This window comes from Amblyomma mixtum, chromosome 9 (assembly GCF_055824585.1).
Source record: "Amblyomma mixtum isolate Tamu chromosome 9, ASM5582458v1, whole genome shotgun sequence".
Lineage (NCBI taxonomy): Eukaryota > Metazoa > Arthropoda > Arachnida > Ixodida > Ixodidae > Amblyomma > Amblyomma mixtum.
Window position 1 is genome coordinate 118,472,997 of NC_143020.1, and position 24,795 is coordinate 118,497,791.

Below are 24,795 nucleotides of genomic sequence, written 5' to 3' on the forward strand. Positions count from 1 at the left end.
TGCGAGCAGACGGGTTGAATAAAACAAAAAGCAAAAAAAAGAACGGGCCGCTTGAAATTTGAATACTGAATGTCACGGAGCGCGATATGAGTCGAATGTCAGAAAATGTCTTGCGCGCGGAAAACTACAGTGAGGACTAAATTCTGTCGTTCGGGTTGCACAGTTTCCTTCGTAACTCCTCGAAAGGAATTTTTCTTCCACTTAGCTGATATGGCATCATTCTGATGTGACAACACCGCTAAGCGTGGGAGCTAGACAGGTGGCTCAATGAACAATTAAAAAACTGGTGGATCGACGACTCTACTGGAAGTGACACCACGTGACATACGAAGGTATTTTCATATCTGACGCGCATTTTCTTGACGTGGCTACGCCCACGTCGATGGAATGCGTGGGGAAAGGCTGTGGGCGCAACACGGGTGCGTTTCGACAAACCACCTACACGGTGATGCAACAAGAGGCAGTTCAGTCAAATCTGCCAGCATGTGTGTGTTCTCCGAAGTCCCATTTGAAATGGATGCGATTTTCATCGTTGTTTCTTATCGCTGTAGTACTTATCAGTTACAATAAAATATAATATAATAGTACTTTATTCGAAGTGCGTACACTCGAGGGAGGAGGCCAAAAGGCACAGTGGCGGACAAGGACCATGCTTCCTATGGTAGGCATTATCTATTCGGCAGGTTACAGATAGAAAGAAATATACAACCAGCATAACATATGAGTCAGCACTTGTTGGCAGAATAACAACAAAAATGAATTTATCGTGATAAAAAGAATGCGGTAAAGGAACACTAAGAATACCTGCAATAAGAGCACCTCGCATGCACAAAAATGTACAAAAAAAAAGACTGCATACTTTAGGTAACAACGGCAGCACTAGATAAATGTAACAAAGACAAATGTTAGTTATATGTGTCTTGTGTTATATTTAAGTTACGCGTAATTACGCAGCGGTATTGCGCCGATCGAATGCTTCAAGTATCATAATGTGTAAACTGTACCGCTATGAAGATAAATCAGGCTTTTTAAAAGAAATCAAACTGGTAGGCCGGAAAATGAGCAAACACGGGAGGAAGAACTGAAGTCCATGTTTCTGTAAGCGCGACGGAGGCGAAATCAAAGGTTTCTAAATGTTATGGCCTGACTTTGCGAGATGCTGATTTGCGGAACAAAATGTATTGCTGTCTTACTTCGCTAGCCAGTTAGATGGTATTTTTCTATGAGATGGAACACGCATGCTTCCTCACACGTGTATGCATTTTATTGTATTGCTATGCCTAACCTTGCCGCAATAATTCTTTTTTTCTGTGAATCCGCATCATGCAAGCTGTCGTCCATGACGGTACACCCCGAATGTTCCTCCTGCTTACATGTTTGAGCACATAGCAAGTATCTGAAGAGCATTAGCTATACTGAGGTTCCTTCCAATATTGGCCCTACTGCAATGAATGAGAAGACATTCTCGACCGCTGAAGTGTGCCCTATAAGGCGGAAAACTACTCCTCCAATCAAGAAACGATCTGACTAAAGAACTATGACGACTGTAAGGAAACGCAGTTTCTCCAAAGTAGAATATTTTCATTAAGGCTATTACATCACTGCAGGAGAAGAAACATGTGCTGTCCACGTGTTAGCGACGTCACACGGAGCACTGGATTTCATGGCCACGGAGTCCTTCCCGTCTCCCTTGTTCACTTTGTGTTGTGGCTAGCACCCCGAGGCTTCCCCATTCCTTGTTCATCTTTTGTTGAGCAATGGAGAGTTATCTTTTGCAGGAATCCAATAACCCCGTTTTTAAACAAATCCAGTTACTGCCCATTATCTGCACAGGTACAAAGTTAAGTTCTCATTATAAGTGTGTACAAGCGAGAGTTAAGTTTTGGTCCGCTGCCTACGCTATGACCACGCTCATCTCGTTGTGTGGGACTGGTAAATGCGATGTACTATGCGGTAGGCAGTGATGAGAAGTCCGTTAGCAGAGGACGAAACGTTCATTCCCTTTCATTTCAAGTGCGTGCAAATTCCCGTTTTACGGCTTTGTGGCAGTGAAGGTTAGCGCTAATAGGTTAATAATAGGTTAGCGCTAGGATTACCATTATTTTACCATTACCATTTAAGGAGATTACCACTGCCTAGTCAAAGGCTTCACATGGATTTCTCTTAACAGGCTCCTTGCCCTTCGAGAATGAAAAGGACACGCGTCTTCTTTATATGTACAGGAGGCCCGAAAGACCTCGGAAGCGTCGTTTTCATACGAAGAAAGGGTCAGTGACTGACACGTCTGCATTACTGTTGACCTCGAGCTCTGGAATGTCTCGATCATTTCTCTGCTCTGCTTGATGCCCCGTCTGTCACTGCAGATTGCTCTTCCCACGTTTGCGCTGCTACATTTTATCTGTATCTGGAGAGACTAAGCAAACATAAACCCTGCACGCGGCAACAGATGTTTTCTTTTTGACGCAAGCAGCCCTGGCTACGAGGAAGGGTCAATGTTTGCGGTAGTTCATCTAACGAAACCTGCCTCGTCGAACAGCAGCACGGAAGGGTCAAGAGCAACGGGACATTAACATCGGCTCGGTCAACCCTCGGCCAGGGCTCGTGTTGCCGCACGCTTGGCTAGCACGCTCTCATGAATAGATATGGACCCGCTGATAAAAAGCAAGAAGAACAAAAGTCGGGGTTGAGCAATCGACTCCTCGCTCTGTGAGCTTGCACTTCTCGAGGACTTCGAAAGGTTCTTCAACCAATGAAGAAAACAAAATGTCTGCCTCAAGGCTCTCGCAAACACTGCGTCGGTTTGGCGCTTGATGCTATTGACAGCTGGGCAATATGAATTTGGTTAAGCCCCACTCAGATCCCGAGATGTTCAACAAAGAAGCTCATCTTGCCGTTGCGCAGGCCATAGCTAGCCCTATTTGGCTGTTCTTTATTAACTTTTTGACGAAAAATACGACTGCAGAAACACACATTGCACTGGTTATTCGCAGAGTGCTGTGTACGCAAAACACGGACCTTTAACCTTTCTTACGTTAAGAAGACCGAACGAGACTATGCATTTATTTGAGTGGGCCCGCTTTAATGTGCTACACAGATGGTGTACAGTTTCTCGTCTGGCCTCCCACGTCTTGAGCATCATGCTACGGACATGTTAGTGCACTGCACTAGCCCGGGTTAGGCTAGGACTACAGCGTATACGCGAAAGATATGACTCTCATCATCACCGCTGTGCTTCTTGTGTTCTCGTATTGTTTTTCACATAACCATCTTATGCGCTGCCCGCAGCACAAAGCGGAGAGACAGGTCCTGCTTGCTTATCCGGGGAGGGAATGGGGGCCACACGGTTCTGTGCTTTTACTCGAGGGAACCAGGAGAATTGGTGCGAGGTTTCACGGCTTCTAAAATAAAATACACTCGTTACACCTAGCTACACTTCAAGAGACTTGTCTGTGTGCTTATGCCTGCGGTGACATAGAACTGCTATAGTCGGCTACAATCCAAGAGCTAAGCGGCGCATACCCGTCAAAGCAGGCCGTCCAGTCATGGAGTCAACCGTCTGTAATTTCGTCGCTGTTAATCCGTGGTCATTCCCAAGTCACGCTAGGTTAATCGGGCTAAAGATAGCAATGACGTCATGAAAATCGCTTGCGCCATTGCCTGGAGAGCCTCCTTCGAGGGCTACGTGCCGCTTCGTTGTTGAGTCGTATCCGACTATAGATGAACGAACTGTAACTAAATATTTAAGAGGCGCTACTGGTGCAGTGATTCCCAGAAATGATACGGAAGGCTGATTCCGCCTGCAGCTTACAACAAGCTGGACCCTCCGCTAACGCGTACCGCAATGATTAAGTTATGAAACCCTGCAGTTTTTTTTTCACTGTATTTTTAGAGCGCTCGGCTCCCATTATCTCCGTGGCCGTGTCGAGCTGCCAACCTTCGCCCTTTACACGATGGCCAGTTTCTCGGAAGCGTGCACTCGGACGCTCAATCCGGGTCGCCGGATTCGAAGACAGGCCCGCTCTGTTTCCTGACGTGAACTGCTGGGCTCTGTAAGAACTGAACAACAGAAGGAAGGAAAGGGAATGCGGAGCGCTGGTTGATGTGTGCTGGCATCCCACCGAGCGGAAATTAGAAGGCGTAGGGTGCTCGCCAGCGACACGGTCGAGAATGGGCGAACTACGTCCCCTAATTTCCGCTGTCTGATGCACGTCAGTGCACTTGACCACTCTTTCATGGTGCGCTGAACAGATTAGGATCTACTAGTACTGGATCGGAATGGCGTGTAACTTCCTACCATTCACTACATGTTTGTTTGTGTCGCCTGAATCGAATAGACAACTGAAGAGTGTACAATGACCGCAAGTGGTTAGAACAAAAATAAAAAAAGAAAGCGGAACATTTTCTGTGCAGATGACCGGAAAATTCGCCGATCAGAGGACGCGTGTTGGAGATAAAATTCGCACATTAACCTTACGTTGCTGACATTTAGAAAACGATGCGTGTCCCCTGTCCTGTCATTTTATACATCTAAATTCGTTAGTACTGTTTCATGTATGCACAAATCATGTTTCGAAATATTGGTGTGCATTCGTGTCAGCGGTCGTAAGGATTTACACATTTCGCTGTTCGACGCCTGTAAATGTTACGGGCGCATTTAACTTTAGTTCTCTGTAATTCATTTGCGTGCTTCAGTATTCTTCTCTCAGAGTACACTGTACCCGATCCTACTTTACACGGAGAGTACCAGATTAATTACTATTAATAGCAGGAAAGGAAAAATTTCTCCTCCTCTGCACATCTCATTAGTGGATAAGGAACCGCTGAGAAAAGGTAGTACGACTGATAGCATTACTGACATCATATGAGGTATGGTTGTCATCAACAATCATCACCATCATCAATCAAATTACATCCAGTGAAGGATAAAGGACTCTCCCACTGACCACACTTAACCCTGTCCTGCGTAACCTGTGGTCACAGAGTTTTTTAAAACTCCTTAACCTCATTTGCCAATTTGGTTTTTCCTGCACGCGCCACGTTTGCTTTTCGCTTATTTCCTACACCTGACATATGGTAAGTAGAATAAACGTCCCGAATCTGCGTTGTAGTTGAAGGATCTAGACTGATTTCGCCAACCTTGGGTTCTTTCACGCACCTCGACATTGCATAATGAATGAATGATAAGTATTACTGCTCAGGCTTCTCCTCAGTCCCATGCGCTTACCTTTCGCCTCCAACATTGCACAAGAGAGATGCGTCTTTTGCAGTTCACTTCCATTGAAATACCTTGGCCGCGGTCAGAATTCGACCCCTCGACCTTGAGTTCAGCAGCCGAACGCCGTAGCCGCTGAGCCACTCCAGGGAGTTTGAGAGAATTTTTTAAGATTTGCAAGGCCAGGGGAGAACGTAGCTTTAGTGCCTGGCTTAAAGTGGCTTGGAGCCAGCGAGTTTCTAAACATTACCTAGAGAAAAAGGTGGCGCCACCGTCTATGTGAGTTTCTTGAAGAGCATTTCAACTACCGCGTAAATGCCGGGAAGAGAAGATTTTGCTTCGACCTGGCTAGTGTTGGATCGAAAACTTGGAGTCTGCCTGGGAGTCGGTAGCTGCGCCACGAAGCACTCATCAGTGCGCAGATTAAATTATTTCAGTACTGCGTGTTTCATTCTGTAATAAATTGAACTTAAGTGAAAATCCGGTCTTATTCTGTGAAAGGTTTCATACCATCCTTCCTCGAGGTTTGCTCCGAGAAGAATTACATTGTTGTGCTTAGCCTTTAACCATAGCCAAGCCAAATACGAAACCTCATCTTGCCGGCATTGCTGCGCGCAGATTGGTAACATTAAGAAACTCTATGCCTTCAGCATTAAAACGAGTGCCCCGCCGCGGTGGCTCAGTGGTTACGGCGCTCGGCTGCTGACCCGAAAGACGCGGGTTCGATCCCGGCTGCGGCGGCTGAATTTCAATGGAGGCGAAATTGTAGAGGCCCGTGTACTGTGCGATGTCAGTGCACGTTAAAGAATCCCAGGTGGTCGAAATTTCCGGCGCCCTTCACTACGGCGTCCCTCTTAGCCTGAGTCGCTTTGGGACGTTAAACCTCAATAAACAATAAACGACTAAAACGTGTCTTCCCCCTCAATTGAAACTAGAGGTGAGAAATCGTAGAGGTTCTAAGGCCACGGTCTTCCTTCCACGAATGTGCGTTCATCCGCAGGAGGCGGCACCCTTGACCTTATAAACTGGCTGCGGAGGTTATAGCTCTACAAAAAGGGTTCGTAATTTAGGCACAGTAGGTTAAGAAACTATAAACCTGCGCAATGGGGGCTCGCTGGCAGCCGCCACATTGGACTGTTGTGGGCACCCTCCGCTAGTGCGGTGGTAGCAGCCGCAGAACCGCTTCTGAACAGCCCGGAGAGGAATCGTTTCGTCATTCTCCTCTCTACATGAAAAGGTCTGCAGACGCATCCCGCGAAAAAAAAATGCTCTCCACTAATCCTTTAATGGTGGCTTAATTTCGGAACATCCTCAAGGTATTTGGTACGTCAGAGGTTATGGCGCTCGGCTGTTCACCCGAAAGACTCGGGTTCGGTATCGGCCTCGGCGGTCGTATTTTCATGGGGACGAAATGTTAGAGACCCATGTATTGTGCGATGCCAGTGATGCCAATGAACGTCAGTTAAACTGACATCGTCAGTGAAAGTTACGTCAGTGAAACTGCCTTCCTTCCTTTGCACGGATAAAGGAAGGCACATAAATATCCGGACCCTTTGTCCTTGTCTTTTGCCCTTGTTACTTGCGCAGTATACTTTTATGCTCCTCTAGGGCCTCATTAACGCAGGTGGAACAAGTAAAAAACGCCGACTCTCGGATCCGTATGTTCCTCAGCGCACATATGTATCTGGGCAACACTGCCTTTATGCGGTAGGTAAAGGCGGAAGTTTTTAGTTAACTTACTGCGACGTCTTAAAATCCGGATTGTGCAACTACAGCCGGGAAAGAAATCAGCAGCGCACGATTACACAGCTGAAAGCGGATGACTCTCCAGCCATTCTTGAAAAGTCCGTGCTATCTGCCCACTTTCAAAAGCATACAGTGTATAACTCTGAATAACTGTAGCGACTCAGGTTGTCAATCACTGCTTCTCCAGTGCACTGCATAGCTCTTTAAATTGGAATATATGATGATCCCCACGCATTCCGCTCGGAATTAATTTGCTAGAGTTCTTGCCCAGTTCGTCCTGAGAACTCTGTGAACTGCCGTGTGAAGAAGCTCTTGTTTTCTTGTTTTATAGTTTAGTGTTATGTTTCACACCAATGAAGGTAATGTCACTTTCTTCCGACATGTTCTTACGATTTTTGTCGCTCTGGCATGAAGGTTAAGAGAGACTAATGCACACTGGAGTGCCGTAAACCACAATTTCGTTTCCGTGATATTAAGTAACCATGCGGCAGTATTTATATCCCGTGGTCATAAGGCCTTTATGGTGATGTTCAGAGTCCGCATGCTGCATGGATAGTTTCGTAAAAGAATAAAAAAAAATGTGTATATAAATTCCTACCCACTGCTTTGAAAGTGTAATATAAAAGGCGCGCCGTGTTCCCAAGCATTATTTGCAAATTTTATTCTACCCTAGGAAGCCGCACCGTCTGAACTCTTTCCACACCAGTGATCAAAATAATGAGATCTCTTCGGGGCTCAGCGCATGGGCAGGAATCGCAAATATATGCGCGTTTTCACGGTGTCTGAGAGCTTTCTTTTTCTCGCAATTTAGTCGTTTTGATCTCGACGATGTTCTTGGAGGCTTGCGCTGTCAGTTATTATTCGAAATGCATAAATGCCACATCTGGAACATTGAACGTCGCGTGTAGCGAATGAATTGCGAGCTGCGCATCTCTGCGTATGCGCCTTGCAATAACACAGAGACCAAATTACCGTTGAAGTGAATTTAGCGCGAAAACGAGACTTAAATTGCGGACTCACGCAAGATACCAGGCACAGCTGTTGAAATGGCCTTTGCCGCTGTTGCTACGCTTTCACAAGATGAGGGTATAATTCTTTTGCGCGCTAACAGAAACTTCGTCTGCGGCCTGCTCCTTTCTGACATGAAAAACAACGAAACGAGGCCATTACTACGGGCGATGTCTTTTTTTGTTCCCATGTGAACTAAGTTTTTTATAACTGCCTGAGTTTTCGGCGACCCTTGAAGACACATTACAGCACATAACACAAAATGACAACGACTTGTGCTCACGGCGTTAGTGAAATGGCATCCCTTCTCCTAACAAAGGTGTTCTTTGTTGAATTCAGCCCTGTAATGTCCCACGTTTCACCTGTGGTACAGAGTGTAGAAATGTGAATAATTTTAACGGCTCACAGAACAACATGAATAACTAATATACATGAAGAAATGGTCGTTTTCAACGTAATAATCTAAGCAAGTTAAAAGGTTAAGCAGCCAAAAATGCATGAACACCCGCTGAAAGGCTGAAAGATGGATTCATGAGAATGCTAGCTCTAACGACAAAACAATCCATGATTTGTTTGGTAGTAGTGCGGCATTGGAACACGAATTGATAATTTTCCATTTCGCTCTTGATTAGCTCCATGCGCCGGCGTACATATTTATTTATTTTAAATTAATTTAATTATTTTGCTTATTTTCGTTCCATGATACCTTCTTTGCATGGATTTTGTGCTAGCCGTGATAACTGCTATCTATTTTTTGAACTTAGTAGTGTTTGCACTTAAGGATTTTGTTGTTGTTTCTCTAGTGACTGTTATATGCATATATATGAACTGCTCCCCTCCCTGCTTCACACAATGCCTGTCTGGATTCCTATAAAGCAATTGTAAACAAACAAATAGGGCCAGTAAGGCAAATATTACGAGCCGCTTCTTTCGCGATACCCAACTCTGCCTTTTCTTCCTAATAAGGATTTACTCACCCGAATTGTAAGCTGCGCGCGAGCATCTCTTACGGCACTGTACAGCAAGTTGTTTACGCATCCCCATGGGACTGTTCAGGTTGACGTCATAATCAGTTCCCGCCGTGCATCACTACGCAACGCGCTTTGCCCATCTGACCATTCATACCAAATTAGAGTAGTGCACTCAGGGTGCGATTCAATTTTCGCATTGCCTCAGAGTTGTAGCCGGTGCCCACATGAGTTTATCTGATAAGGGCTGCTTGGGTTGGCCGTCGACTGTGGGGCCTCGTAACCAAATATTCCTGCTTGGCGCATATACCTGGTAGCTGCTCCCTGAGTGGCTCTTTCACGTGTTTTTGTGCTTTCTTTGTTAGTTATTGACGGGAGTGCACTCAGCATATGTTCTTCACGAAATTAAAACAGAATATACAGTTTTGAGGCAGCTTCGTCTTTTTGTACTTTATGGGCTGCCAAGTAGCGTGTAGTTGGCAATTATACTGGCTGTTTACGGTTCCGAATCTTAAGGAATTCTTGACTTGCGATCAACAGTGAATAGGGATTAGGAAATAACGCAAAAAAGGTTGGTTGGTTTATGGGGTTTAACGTCCCAAAGCGACTAAGGCTATGAGAGACGCCGTAGTGGAGGGCTCCGGAAATTTCGACCACCTGGCGTCCTTTAACGTGCACTGACATCGCACAGTACAGGGGCCTCTAGAATTTCTCCTCCAAAGAAATTCCAGCCGCCGCGGCCGGGATCGAACCCGCGTCTTTTGGGTCAGCAGCCGAGCACCATAACCACTGAGCCACCGCGGCGGCGCAAAAAAGACTTTAGCTTTTTTACAAATTGATATGTACGAGGAAGACAGCGCGCTGCGACTCGCTTTCCAAACACTGTTGCGAAAGCGCGTATTACAGTGCTGTGAATGTCGGTAACGACCCCAAGAATGACCTAAGGATTATATATGGTCTCTGTTGTGTTCACCTCCCTTACCTCACTGTCATGAAACTGCCCGATCTATATCTTGCATTCTTTCTACTTGATAAGTCACGCCAGTTATGCAGGTCCACATCGAAATCTAGATGTCTTGGGAGAAAAAATTTAAGAAGTTGTCGAAGCATGTGTCTTTTATCTGCGAGCTCTGAAGACTACTATCGGCGTAAGCATCAGTCGATTAGTGAGTAGTTTTCATCAGCGGGTTTTAGCTCCCCGCGTGACGCCACAATATCTTGACATTTTTCGAAGCGCTGAAACAACAAGGACGCAGAGGGAACAGACAGGGACGAGCGCTCGTCCCTGTCTGTTCCCTCTGCATCCTTGTTGTTTTAGCGCTTCGAAAAATGTCAAAACTGCACCAACTAGCCCGATCCGCTACCCTTCTGAACCACAATATCTATAAGTTTACATTTTCTACTAAGCTACGGGTCTTTTTTTATACATAAGCACAGCGGGATGTTTCCTGAAATCATATGATGGGATACTTCCGAGCTTCCATCAAGAACAGCGAATTCCTGTTTAGTTATAGTGTAGGAAAAATGTTTCGCTCATCCCATTTGCCCCAAGGGAACCAGCCGTAAAAAGTTAATTTCGCTCGAGAGGTTGACTTTAATCTGGATTCCAGTGTATATTGAGCAGCCTTCAGAAAAAAAAAAAATCCACCGTCCGAGCTGGCCGTTGCAAAACAACGAGCAATAGTGCCAGTCCGAGGTCGTAAATTTCTCGCCGTCAACGACGTCCAGACCGTCGCCCGTTGCTTAAACAGTGCCATTTTTCACCCTGGGCGTAAATGAAAAACACGGGCGCTTTTTGCGATGCCTACTCCGCCTACCGTATTTACTCCTATAAGAGACTCACTTTTTCGGCAAAAAACAACAAAGAAGGGTTGATTCAGCAGGTGAGTTCGTTACGCCGGGTAGAATTTACGCGGTAGTTAGTTGATTGGTTCATTGGGGTTTAACGTCCCAGAGAAACTCAGGCTATGAGGTGCGTCGTAGTGAAGGGCTCCGGAAATATCGACCACCTGGAGTTCTTTAACGTGCACTGACATCGCCCAGTACATGGGCCTCTAGAATTTCGCCTTCATCGAAATTCGGCCGCCGCGGCCGGGATCAAACCCGCGTCTTTCGGGTCAGCAGCCGAGCGCCGTAACCACTGAGCCACCGCGGCGGGGGGTAGTTAGTTGAAATTTCCTGAAATTTTAATAGTGAATTTAGAGATACGTTTGTTAAGCGACTAAATATATATTTTCATTTGTCTTTATTTAGTCTTTTATACACGCGCTGCACAGCAATTTGTTCTCTTAATGACTTGCATTGGCTACGTGGGCGGAAAAGTTCGTTTACCCCACCACTGTGTTTCTCTGCAAGCTTTATTTTCTCATTATTACGACGCTGCCTTATGTTCAAACTTAAACAAATTATATCAGGGAATAGGACACACTCAGAACTTTAAACCTGCTTTGCCTTCCAGTATTTGTAGCAAACTTCGGGCCACGTTTAAACGCCGCTAAAAGCTAGTTCAGAAGAGAATTATGTGCCTGGGAAGATGGAATACTAAAGGAACGTAACTAATGGGAATATTTATGGTCGTTACTCCTTCCTTAATCCTCCATCCTTTTTCCCGAACGCGTGCGCAGGCCAGGTTTCGCAAGAGGCAAGCGACCCTCAATGGCGAACTTCATTCCCCGCGTTGCCGTGCGCACTGATTTCATTTTCTTTGTTTTTTCAACTCTAAGCCCCGAAATTTGCTTCAACCCTAACTAACTCTTGCTAGGCCTTTTCTCGTCTTTCGCTACAAGGCCTCTTTCCGTTTCCTCGCTAGCGTCAGTTTATAAAGCACGTTGCCTGCAAAGCTTCTAACTATTTAACATGGCATAATTTAGTCTAATAATGAATGTTTCGTTGAAAGTGATTTTTTAATGTCTGCTTTCTGACCGAGTGAGTTGAGTTTATAGGTTCTTAGTCAACTTCATGTATGGAACTACATTGCTCGTTGGTGGGAGCGTCAGCTACCAGGCCTTACATCGGCAATACTGGATGCACATATTGATGAGAATATAATGAGCAGAGACAGAATGTCTTTTAAAGCTCGCAAAATGTCACTCAGTGATTCCGCGTAGACGTTTAATGGGCTCAAGTCTGCATTTTAGGCGTTTTTTTTTACATCTGTTGTACTATTCGCCTGTATAGTAGTTGGAAGCAAATTTGTTGCTTATTTTATGTTGAAATTTTGTTATTTTTGAACTACATAAACATATCGATTCATAGATAACGTGGTAAAGAATAAAACTGCGTAATAAATATTAAAATGGGACTGACAGTCTTGTGGTTAAGAAGTTAGCTTGCAATAAACGTCACTGTTTCGTCGTAGCGCATTGCTAAAATAGTTGATGATGATGATGAATTTTAATGGCGCAATGGCAACTGTGGCCAAGGAGCGTCACGGCACAAGGTGTTTGCGTCTACACAGGGTGGGATCGAAGGCATTTCCCAAGCCTTTCAGTCCGTGCGAATCCGAGCTCCAGGCAAGGTTTGGTTTGGTTTATTGGTTTACTAGGGTTTAACGTCCCAAAGCGACTCAGGCTATGAGGGACGTCGTAGTGAAGGACTCCGGAAATTTCGACCACCTGGGGTTCTTTGACGTGCACCGACATCGCACAGCACACGGGCCTCTGGAATTTCGCCTTCATTGAAATTAGGCCGCCGCGGCCGGGATCGAACGCGCGTCTTTCGGGTCAGCAGCCGAACGCCGTAATCACTGAGCCACCGCGGCGGGGCGCACCAGGCAAGGGGAAAGCTTGTTCGATCCTCAGTGCCGCCTGGTAGCTACCCAAGCAACACCGGTAATCGGGCCAACATTGGAAATGGTCCTTCGCAGGACCAGCCTTTGTCAGTACATCTCCAATATTGGACTAGCTGCGCTGCTGGGATAGCTAGCTATCACGCGGCACTAGGGATCGAACCTCGCGGGTGACCAAATCATTAGGCCGCCGCTGTGGTCTTGCTGAGAGAATTAAACGTTATGGAGTCTACTTGTGAGACTATGCAGAATACCAATTATCTTAATACTTTATAAACGAAGGGATGGGGTCTTAAAGGCCCAGCCTTGATGTTGACGTGGAGAAACGTGCCCTACCCTGCCCACACCATGAAATATTTCTTGATAACTCGAGGAGAGTTAAAACGTTATAGGTGCGCAATATAATTATGTAGGTTTGTGTTCTATTGCATCATTGGTACGACTCGCGCTGCTTCACATGATGGTTTAGCTGGAATTTAATATTGGTAATATTTAATATTACATTAATCTCAGAAATACATGCCGCATATTTGCTATGCCAAGAACCTGGGTGAAGATGTTGAAACTCCTTCTTGACAGCGGAATTTTAGGTTTGGGAATCGCTGTGTCGCATGGTACCTATGCTGAACAAAGTGAAGTACGAACTTGAATACTTAATCAGTCTGCTACAAAATCTAACGAACGTAGGAAAGTTCTCGTGCTTTATAAAGCAGCTGACTGTGCGTCGTCACGTTTTAATCTGTTTCGATTTTCAGAGAAATGCTGATAGCGTCAGCACCTGGTAGTTTATTAGTTAATCTTACTGATCAAGGTAGCACATCAGAATAAAGTAGCGCTTTTCTGACACATCAGCGACCATATGCAAAACTTCTTGTTGGCTTTCTTGCTGTGACACTGGCAGTGCGGCATTTTTTTTCCCTGGCTAGATGCACTACCACTTTATATTTGTGCAGAAAAAAAAGATAAAATTAAATCTAGTTGGCTGAAGAGCAAATTACTGAACAAAGAACACTTTGGAGTATTAACACACCGAATATAGACGCGACCCCCAACTTTATGACAATATAGTGTACAGGTGCCGCTTAATGAACTGTGTAAAGCCGTTCCAAGATTTACACCTGGAAATTCAGCTTTTAGTTAGGTCTGACAAGACAAAACTATACAACTTGTACCGGGATGAGTATTTATCACAGCAGCCAGATGCAGACGCAGTAAGGGCATTCCCTGAATATATATCTCAGTGAATTTGCGTCGGCACTTAAATCTCCACGTTTACTTGCGTTCGGCACAAGATTGCGCTGCAATGCGGCGCGGAGAGTTTCGCTTCGGTCCAAGCTGCTCTACTTCCACATATCGCGATAAAAAGGATTACGATATATCCCCTTGCTTGCTATGTCATGTGTGTTGACTGGTGTTGTCTTTCTGCGACATGAGGTGCGACTCAAATCAGTGCTCTTTATCACTTCGCCAACGGCTCGCTGACAACTTCCCAATCCTTTACTGAACACAGCGATCAAACAAGCCCCTTATCATCCCTTTCTGAATCTCGAGAAAACGAGAAACAGCCTGCACCGGTGGTTACGGATAACCACATGGTAGCTACTAGAACCGCACGCACCTCGTCAACAGACCGGCGTTTTCGTGGGCCAGTAAATCTGACAATCTTTTTTGAACCATATCTTTTAGCGCCAAGATGAAGAGCTGATTCGGTCAGTATGAATGACACAGTTGTCCTAGAGGCACTCGGCGAATGACGACCTGAATACGCGCCTCACGGACCGGCCGTTATCGGATGACGGTGCCACAAGTCCTCTTCCCGAAAAAACCGTCTCATTTCGTGCAGAACCCGATGACGACCACCCCAGAAGGCCGATGTCAGCAAAGAGGAGACCGCGCGGACACGGGGCGAGCCTTCCAGACGGCCGCAGCTGTTGGCCGAAGCGCCCGGGCGTGCACAGTATGTTTGGACGGCGCGTACGGGGTGGTTCATATGCGACACCACGCAAGCGTACGACGTGCGCGACCCGCCAGACTCACCGGTCCAAGGCTGTGGAATCCGTTGCGCTTGGCGACGGCTCCCGCCGCGCTGGGGTCGTGCTCTCCCCTTAGCCGCACCAGGAAGGAGTTGGTGAAGACTTCCCGCGGCTCGAGGGCCCGGACAGCGGACCCGAAGCCGCACACGAGCAGGACTAGGAGCCGCAGCACAGACGCCATGCCCGCTCTCTTCTCCGGCGGGCGGGAAGATGGCAGACAACGGGCCGAACGCAGATCAATAGGGGCCGAGCACCGACGCGCATGCGCGGCCGGTCGTGACGTCAAGGTGACGTGGGCCGCTTTGCCGGACACCGCGGGGGAGCATGGAACAAACCCTATCGATTGGTTTTGTGCTGGCAGTGGGAAAAGGGGTTGAGGGGGTGAGGAGGAAGGCTTGGGGGAGTTCTGTAATGAATAGCGCCCGAGCGCGAGCTCGTGGTTGTACTGCCTGTCCTCCGTGGCTCGGCGTCTTTGTTTTGTGTCTGCTTGTTGGCTCGCTCGCGCCATGGCTACTGCCGAAGTTGGGTTCCGAAGAGGAGAGAGAACAAGGCCACGTTAGGGAGAGAGGTGGGGATAGAGAGAAAGGAGGGTTGGGGCCTTTCCCCGCTAATTGGTCACCGCGCGGGAGAGAAAGCGCAACCGCGCTGTGGCGGGCAACGGGAACCGCGCGTCGTGTTGCGACGCCCGCCCCCTCCGTGTTTGACGGGTCGCCGGCCGCCTTCTCCGAGGTGCCGCGACCCGTGAACGACGTTAGCGTGATGATGCATGTTCACCCATCGATGCACAAAGCCGCAGCGTTGTCCCCATCCCGGACGCGCGGCGAAGCACCCGCGAGACTTAATGGGAAGCCGAAGAGTCGGGATCTCGGGTGGCATGCCCTGTTGGATGAGATGGAAGTTGAGGGGGACAGCGTCTGTGGCGCCGTGTCAATACGATATGCATGAGCTACTCAGGGTGAAAAAAGTGCTGGCGAAATAATCTTGACCCACCTTCGATAGAAGCAAAAATAAATGGTTATTTCAACACGCAAGCGTGATCGAAGAACCCGAAGAAACAATGTATGCAAAGCTAGACGCTTCTGCACACTGTGTTTGTTATGTGTTGGGTGCAGTTCGGGTTTAGATGGTGGCTGGAGAGGGGGAGGAGTGCGGCGCTCTGCAGTGGGCTCCTGCAGGGAGCAGTTTCCAGAATGTGAATTCAAGCAGCCGGTGAAAGACAGCTTATGCTATTACAAGGCGGTCGCTCTGAACCATGCGGAATAGACGTAGTGTGGCGGCGGACGCGAAGAGACTGCAAGACTTTGGTAAAATGGCATGCTGGTCAGAATATTTTGATGTAGTCTAACTATTAATAACAGGTAAAGTTTTATTTTCGAAATAAAGATTCTTAAATAAAATTTACACAAAGCTTTTAAATATATATCCGTATATTAAAAAGAACATATTATAAGAAACATTAACGTAAAAAAGTCGTAGGACTTTAACGTAGCTAATTGGAGTAGATGTGCGAAAGAATGTGTTTAGCCTGGTTGGTTCATGGTCTTGCTTTGCTGGGTAGTCTTGGGGCGTCTGGAGACGATATTAGTTCGATAGTAGTATTAGTGGACGAATGACATGATGTACAGTGCTCAGCGCAACAGTGTGTTGCAGTTTAACACGAGGCGAGGTCGACTGCGGCGATAGAATAGTGGTCTGCAGTGGCCAGTGAAGCTGATTTGTCCGCGCCGCACCGCCACGGGTTTGAATCCGAGACACGGCAATATTTAATTTAATTTTTATTTATTGCTTAACCAGCGTCACCCCCCTCAAGGTCAAGCTTCACACAAACTCGGTGAGACCTTGTGAACTAATGGTTTTGAACTAAAACTTCTGCCTACCCAATGGCAATTAATTCTGAAAGAAATGAAAGTTCATACTCGCACAGGTTTCCAGCTAGAAGAATGTCACTTTAAGTCCTACACTTTAAACATGAATGCGCCTACGTGGAAGTAAAAAGAGAGTGTCCGCAAGCGCATACCCTTTTATAAAAGGGAGTGCGCTAGAGGACTTTACTCCCTTTCTACTTCTTTCTGTAGCTGGGCAAGCCACTGGGCGAAACACTCTGGCGAACCCTTCTCAGCACAGGCGGTATCAAACCAGCCCAGGTGATCTTTAAACCTACAAATTAGACGAATGACGTCGCTAACGTCAATATCCTTTTCAAAATGGCCGCCGCCGAGTCGGGCAAAATGGGTCAAAATAAGACACCGACCGCGGCACTGGCATCGATGTTCTGGGTTAGTATGTGCGGCATTTTTCGCCATTAGAACAAAAGCCGTAAGATGGGGCGGCATGTTCGGTCTCAATGCTGCCTAGATCTCTGACAAAAATCAACCGTGGACGCAGCTCAACCAAAAAAAGAGCACGAAGGCTGAGGCAGCGTATGAGTACCGAGCATTAGATATCGAACAAATATTGCGTCACTAGTCATCTTCGCTATATCTGGTAGAAATTTTTCGTTATACCCAGACATCTACCTTTTTAAGCCGAAGTATACAGCGCAAGGAGACAAATCGTTTGAAGCCAATTCGAATCTCCTACGTCAGTTAGTTTGGCCGTAATGGACTTTTGGAGATTCAAGAAGTCACGGTTTGGGTAACCAAAGGTTGTCGGGGTGAATCCCTGTGAGAGGCTACGCTTTGATTCGACTAGTTATCTTGTGCCCCGTAACGCGCTGAATCGTTTTATACCACTCCGAACACTCTACGCCAATTAGGTGGCTGACAACCTGTGTATCAATGGCACCACCCACTGGTCCCAATTGAATGAACTAGCGTTTCATACTAGCGCGACCTTGTGTAATGCGAGTATTGTAGCTGATGCACTGAAAACTTCATGAAAGCACGAAATCACAAAAGCGGCCACTGTCAACTTCTACACTTCGCTTTCTTCAGAATCGGTTAAAAAGTAGCCGCCCGACGGAAAAAAGAAACCGAAGAGAAAAACTGTAGTATTCTATTTTCAAGGAACATCGCACAGCATGTTATTGAACGACGGGGAAGCATTTGATATTGGCGCCTAAATCCATCTTCAGCGGGCTAACGATGGCCAATAAGCGCGGTACGGAAAGAGTTAAAAAGCGGGGACAGTAAAACTACGAGCGCGGTAAAGTGAAATGCCAGCGAATATGAGTGAACCTACGCGTAGGTATAAAATAAAATTGAATACACTAACATTAGATTGCACGTAGTTTTAGTTTTATTTTATTTTAGTTGTGTCGACTTAGTATTATTATTATTATTTCGTGAACTTCATTTGAAAACAAAATTCAGGACACCGTAATGAGTGGCGGGGCTGCAGAATAAGTTTTAGAACTTTTAGTTATGTCAAGCTGCACCACATCGCGTGCAAATAACTATCCCCATAACGAACCTAGTTGAAGGCGTAAAAAATTTCACTGAAGACGGTTCGATGAGGGTGTTTTTTTCTTCTTGAGAAGCGTGTCCGTTATGATCATTTGAAACAAGTCCACCGTTTCACCCGAAGAAAGGTTTCTTCTATTTATTATTGCAACGACCTCTACTCGGAGCACATGTAAGGCATTGTTACCAAAGATTTCGGATAGTGGCTTATAATTCACTTGTTTTACCATCACACTGTGCATGTAAAGAAGCGAACGGCTGAATTTTTTTCCTGTGGTGAATGACAAGAAACTAATGGCTGTATTCTTTTATTTGACGACTGACAAGAAACTAATGACTAGTTTATACAGCGCTAGTGAAGGTTCCAATCTCGGAACCTTTTTTTACGGTATTCATGCAGCGTTAGACACTAGTGTCTAATCGGCACACATGCAGCGCAATTTATCGTAGTTAGGATAAGGTGCGCTGTACACATGCGTATGGACGCTTTGGCATAAACTCTTACAGTGTGAGATGGGGTAACAATGTTGTGGAAACTTGAGTTTTGGGCGATTCTCCTGTTTTTTTTTTTTTTCACAAAAATAGCATCGAACAATGGAAAGTATAGTATCTGCTTGATTAGAAGGCTCTGGAAAAAAGTGACTAGAGCAGCAAACTACGCAAAAATTCAGACTTTATTCCCCGAAAACGCTCCAAAATTTTGCCGTTTCCATACACGCCCATTGTTTAAACTTCCAACAGTTTTGGAGGATACCTAAGATGAGGCTTAGAGACGCCGTTGGTTTGACGCGTGCGGGAGATCACTAAGAACCTGAATAACGTGTAAAAACCAAGTTCGTGACCTCTAGCATTAGTTTCACCAAAAACACAACTTTTCCCATTAAAGCGGTGCCTGAAGCCCCAAGGCTTAAAGGGTCCTGCTAGGAGCTGTCCGAAATTGCTAATAACGACTCAATCGCAATACCTGACTGGTGCATTCAGTTTAAGGATGTGGCCTAGTTGGGAGTGATCGCAAATGACAGATACCTGTGTGCTTTTACGGGCTTTTTTATCATGCGTTGTCCTCGTAAACTTCGTTTACACTTCTATTCGACTCTGAAGACGCTGTAGTGCAATAATGACTCGATTTTTTTTAGTAGTGCACTCAATACAACTCATTATTCCTGCCAATTTTAGAAACGCCTCTTGCTGGTTTAATTTTGATTTCAGGGGACTGTTGATCAAAAAAGTATTCACGGGAAAAGCATTATATTGTGTTAGAAGTGCAGCAGCATTAGCAGCCCTTGATGCCTTGAGGCACTGATGGCGTCAATTTTCTCCAGCCGATGGGAATGCTCCCGTCTGGTGACGTAAATTTCCTCCCACCAATGGGACTGCTCCTGTATGATGACGTCACTTTCTTCTAGCCAATGGGCGACTTACGACCAACGACGCATTTTTGCCCCGCGGGGCTTCCGTAATGCAATCGCATTAATAACAGGAGTAGGGTAGGGTATAATTAGACGCAGGTTTTAAAACTCCTTTCGCTTTAACCACGCTTATAATCACTCAGAAAACGTCACTTAATGAGAAAGAGCTTAGAAAACCTTATTATTAGAGCCCGCACGGAGTGCATTAAAATAGGCGCTTCAAGTTCTTGTGAAAAGATAAATTAGTTCTGTGAGCGACGTACCTGCCGTTGAGCGCGCGCTCGTGATTCCTGTGTGGGTCAGAACTGGGTAGCAACAACAAGAGTAGGTAGAGTACACGACATTATATTAAATTATATAAGTGCATTAGACACGGTAAGCGGAAAATTTTGCGCAGTAACCTGTGCAAAAGTTTAAGAAGACTGTCACAGGGAATATTCAAAAAGGCCTTTTCCTTTTTCCTCTGGGTAAAAGAAGCCGGTAGCTTAAGATATTTCTTTCGGGAACTTTATCAAACTGCCTGCCGCCAATTACCATTTTATTCTGCAATAGCTTAAGTACGAGATCGGTTGAATAAGTTCAACCTTTTGGGCCGTAACTTATTTTGCAAGTGACAGAGCTGAAAGATATTGCATTCAATTAAAATATTTGGCGTGTCATCTCTGGACTTCTGAATTTCTCTTGCCACGTAGCTTGTGGATGTCGTGGCAGAATGATGAAGGCAGCAAATATTGGGTGGCTGGCACACTTCAAAAGTGATTCTTTTACACAATAACGTGACAGTCGGTGTACACCGAAGTTAACGTACAGATAGCGTACAACTGGGGTACGCCTGAATAGAAAGCAACCCACAGTACAACAGCTCTTCAGATTGGCGCGCTGAAAAAGAGATCGCCTAAAAAAGATGTTTTTGTTAGTTCTGGCAAGGAGGATCTAGATAAAAGCATGTTGGCCAACGCACAGCTGGCAATATAGATCAACCAACGACGTGGTACGTCAGGGGAAGAAAAACACCAAGGGCAGTAATAGCGGTCACGCGAGATGGAAAACCCCTGCCCGTTGTCACCGCTGGCAACCGCAAACCTTTCATCGGGAAGCCGGACAAGTGCGCTTGCTGCTTTTTGCGGTGATGACGGCCAATGCCCCCTCCAGCATCTTCTTTTCGGAAGGAACGGGCGAAAGCGGCTGTCCGTACGGTGGGCGGTGAACGTCATCGCAAATTGAAGTGGGATGGCGCCGGAAAGAGACAAGCTGTTCGATCGTGTTGTCCCCCACTGGAGATGCCGCAGTCAGAGCTGCGGCTCCTTCTTATATATTTACGAAGAAAGTGCATATATATAGAATGAAGGGGTCACAACATTCCGATTATCTTCGTTTATTACCGACAGTTTCGGACGGAGGACCGTCCATCATCAGGGTACACAGACGTCTGTGTACCCTGATGAAGGACGGTCCTCCGTCCGAAAATGTTGGTAATAAACGAAGGCAATCGGAATGTTGTGACCCCTTCATTCTACAAGTCTCCCTGGCCCATTGAACGATGACACCTGCTACTGCATGTGTATGTATGCATATATATATATATATATATATATATATATATATATATATATATATATATATATATATATATATATATATATATATATATATATATATATATATATATTGTAACGCGGCGGCCAGCCGAAGAATGAGACGTGGTGAACCATGGCTATGAGATGATTTAATGGCCGCTGGCCTAGCGCGGGCGCTCCGTCCCGCGCCACTGCCAGCTTCGTCTTCGTCACACTACCCGGGGCCTCCGAGCGATCGTCCCGATCGGTGACGAACAGACGGCGAAATGGCGATGGTCTTGAGTGAAGGATCGAACAATATGTAGAAGATGGGGCAGTGCTGGCCGCCACGATGAGAAAGATGAGAGAATGAGTCCCGGTCAACGAAGCATCCGGGCCGTAGGGTGCCAGGGGCTGACGGCCGAGGTCTCTGGACGCACCGAACGGCAGAGGCAGGGGGACGGTGTCTTCACGTTTGGGTCAGTGGGGTCTTGGGTCGGTGGGGTCTTGGGTCCGTCGGGTCTTGGGTCCGTCGGGTCTTGGGTCGTCGTGTAGTGTGGTCCGGGCGGGGGACGGGGCTGGGGTGAGCGTCGAGGTCGGTTCAGGTCGGGCGGGCTGGGGCACGGCCGTGCGGCGCTGACCAGGTACTCACGGCCGACGTCCACGGCAGGCCCAGGACGCCGAAGCTCCGTGACCAGGATGGCGATGAAGGGACCCCAGCACCTCACACCAAATGTAACGCGGCGGCCAGCCGAAGAATGAGACGTGGTGAACCATGGCTATGAGATGATTTAATGGCCGCTGGCCTAGCGCGGGCGCTCCGTCCCGCGCCACTGCCAGCTTCGTCTTCGTCACAATATATACATATATATATATTATATATATACACACACGCACATGAAGAAAGTAGTGAACAACAAATCCTGGTTCCTAATGAACAAGCGCATATCAAAACAATTTGACGCGTTCTTTTCGTTCTTTTTAAATCAATAATTATCGTAATCACCCCTTACACACAGTCGCTTAACGAAGTCTTTGAAGAACAACCAAGGGGCTTTGTGAGTACTTGTTTAGCGACCCGGAACTAGGAGGATAACGAAAATGCTAGAATTTCAGGCAGCAAGAAGTAATGGAAAAAATCATTGAAAAAAGAAGCAAATAAATTGGTTTTGAGGAGAGGAATGTTCTCCATCTCTGGGTGGACACTTCAAACGCGCCGCGCGATGAACGAGGCCGTGAAAGAGGGAACAAAAAAAAGAGAGGCACCTTAATGAACGTCTCCGGATTAATTTCGACCAACTGGGATTCTTTAAGTGCGCTTATATTGCACAGCCCACGGCAGTCTTTGTCTTACGCCTCTATCGAAACGCTGCCGCCGCGAATGGAATTTGCCACTATAAACATTTCTGCGGCCCTCATAGCCTAAGTTGCTTTGGGACGTTAAACCCCAATAAACCAAACCTAACTATAAACATTTCTTTACACAGTCTTTAGGTTATACACAGAATCTTTTCTATAGAAAGTCTATAGAATTTATATGCAAGTCCTATAGACTAGTTAACAGGAAACACAATTCCTAGAGACAGTCTCTAGACAATCTATATTAGGGCCATACATTTTTAGTTGATGTTTGTCTATAGACTATGAATAGACGAAAATAATAATATATAGGAAGCAAAAGAGCCTTTGGGAGTCTATAGAGATTCTATAGGCCATTTTTATATGGTGGACACGCGTCCTCGTGTTCGGCATCCTATTATCTTGACCCCTGCGCCCTCGAGTCGGGTAATGATAGGTGCATCATTGCGGCACAGAGAGAAGACATCGTGGGTGAGTAAGCAAACACAAGATGAGGACATCTCAGTCGAAAATAAAAGAATAAATGCACGCCGGGAGGACTTTTAGACGAATAGAACTTGCTGCTCCCGGTTCATTATAGTGCCAGAGCGTTATCCAATAGGAGAAATAAATTCCCAGTCGAAAAACAACGACAGAATCGTGCTAGAAATACGATAAAATGCTTTGTCGTTTTGTCGTAGCAACAGGGTTTCGTGTTGTTTTACAGTATTTGTTGTAGTACTGTAGTTTATTGTGTAGTACGTCTCGGTACTTCTGTAGTAATTTTCTTTTACACAACATACGTAGGAAACAACACAAAATTTTGCTGTATGCTGCAAGGATTTCTGTTACTACAACTTCATGGTCAAAAACATTGCAAAGAATCTTGTTGTGATGACAGAGAATTTTCAGTTTCTTTTTTCTTTAACTTAGTTACTATGATTAGGCATTATAGCTAGTGCGTTTCACCAAGGCCGCTGTCGCATGCTGTGGTGATTTGTGTTTCTGCGTCGCGATCTGTGGTGGTTGCGCAGGCGCACCAGAAACGAATAAAAGGCGTGCGCCGCAACCTACGGGTGGGCTATTCTCAGCCAGCCACGCACCGACGAACATGCGGGAATAAACGCCGCGTTCGCCCCTGGAAACTTGTCTGCTTCTTCGCATGAAGGCGCGCTCATGAACGCGCGCGCAACCTGCCTGCTCCTTCGCAGGAACGCGCGTTCAACGCGCGCGTCTGATGAACCACGCATCACAACAGTGGTCCAATTCATTGCGTCCCACGACCCTTGTTTCCTTGGCCAGCTCTGCCTGTTTTTGCTGCTCTGGTCACGTGATAGGTTTCGACAGCACCGTCTATGCTCGTAAGACCGCGCTAGTAAGGCTCCCAGTTCTCGATGACGTCCTGATTAAGCGATATCATGTGACCGATGAAACACGAATAGAGTGAAACACGAATAGACCATGACTCTATCATGGTCACGGAATGTGACCTCACCACGACATGGTCACGTGATCTGCTACGCCACCATCGGATACCGCTCAAGCCAGGAATGGGCGCTTAACAGTTGAGTTGTGAAGCATAATCCGGGTCATTCAACTGAGTCAGACGACGTGAAGAGTGTGCAGAAAATTTGGTCGAAAAACTTTGTCGCGGCTAATGCCAAAGCGATAGCTCGGGCCCGTCGGGAGTGGCCTCGTCCCGCAGTAGACTCAATTCACCTGATGATTATAATGATGTAGTCATGCTATTTTTAACAATACTTAGAATACCGAGAAACTGCAATAAAGAGATTGTCATGTTCCCTTCATCATCTCCAGATAGGTCGTGCCAGTCTTTGTCTAGGCTGCATCCGTCGTATGTATCGCCTCGCATAGATTGTAGCAATTAATCTCTCAGGGCCGCTTTGTCGTGTACCACAATTAATTTTTCTAAATTTGGCCAAAGCGAGGTTTGAAGTCTTTGCTTTGTATAGCTTTAAGAATCCACGTAGTAGATAAAAAGAATATGGCCCAAGACAACTTTCTTACACTGAACCTTGTGATTATCCCTGCATTAAACCCACGCTATTGATTTCAGTAATCTTATATTTCATGTGGTCAATAAAACTACATTCAGCTTAACCTACTTTTCCTTTTTTATCATGTTTGGTAGTGGGCTATATTGGTTCCGTGTCTATCGTGTATCACTTACAGTTTCGTAGACAGTTTGTAGAAATATAGGTATTCTCTTAACTGTTTGCAAGAAAAGCGGACTCGTCATTTCAACGTTTTACCAACGTCTCCTCACTCAAAGGCATAACAAAATTACAATCCTGTGATTCGTAGCAGAGGATAACC

At 46.1% G+C, this 24,795-nt stretch overlaps 1 protein-coding gene across 2 annotated transcripts in view; it reads right to left on the reverse strand.

The window, feature by feature from the left end:
- amon (prohormone processing protease amontillado) overlaps window positions 1-24,795 on the reverse strand; it is a 175,175-nt gene that overhangs the window by 142,096 nt on the left and 8,284 nt on the right. Inside the window, exon 1 of one of the 2 annotated variants that reach the window (XM_089561656.1) lies at window positions 14,759-14,963. The exons of the other annotated variant lie outside the window; for it this stretch is intronic. Within the exon in view, the coding sequence (XP_089417782.1) occupies window positions 14,759-14,935 (177 nt within the window). The 5' untranslated portion in view covers window positions 14,936-14,963. Of the gene's footprint in view, window positions 1-14,758; window positions 14,964-24,795 lie in introns of those variants that run through there. 2 annotated transcript variants of the gene reach the window in all.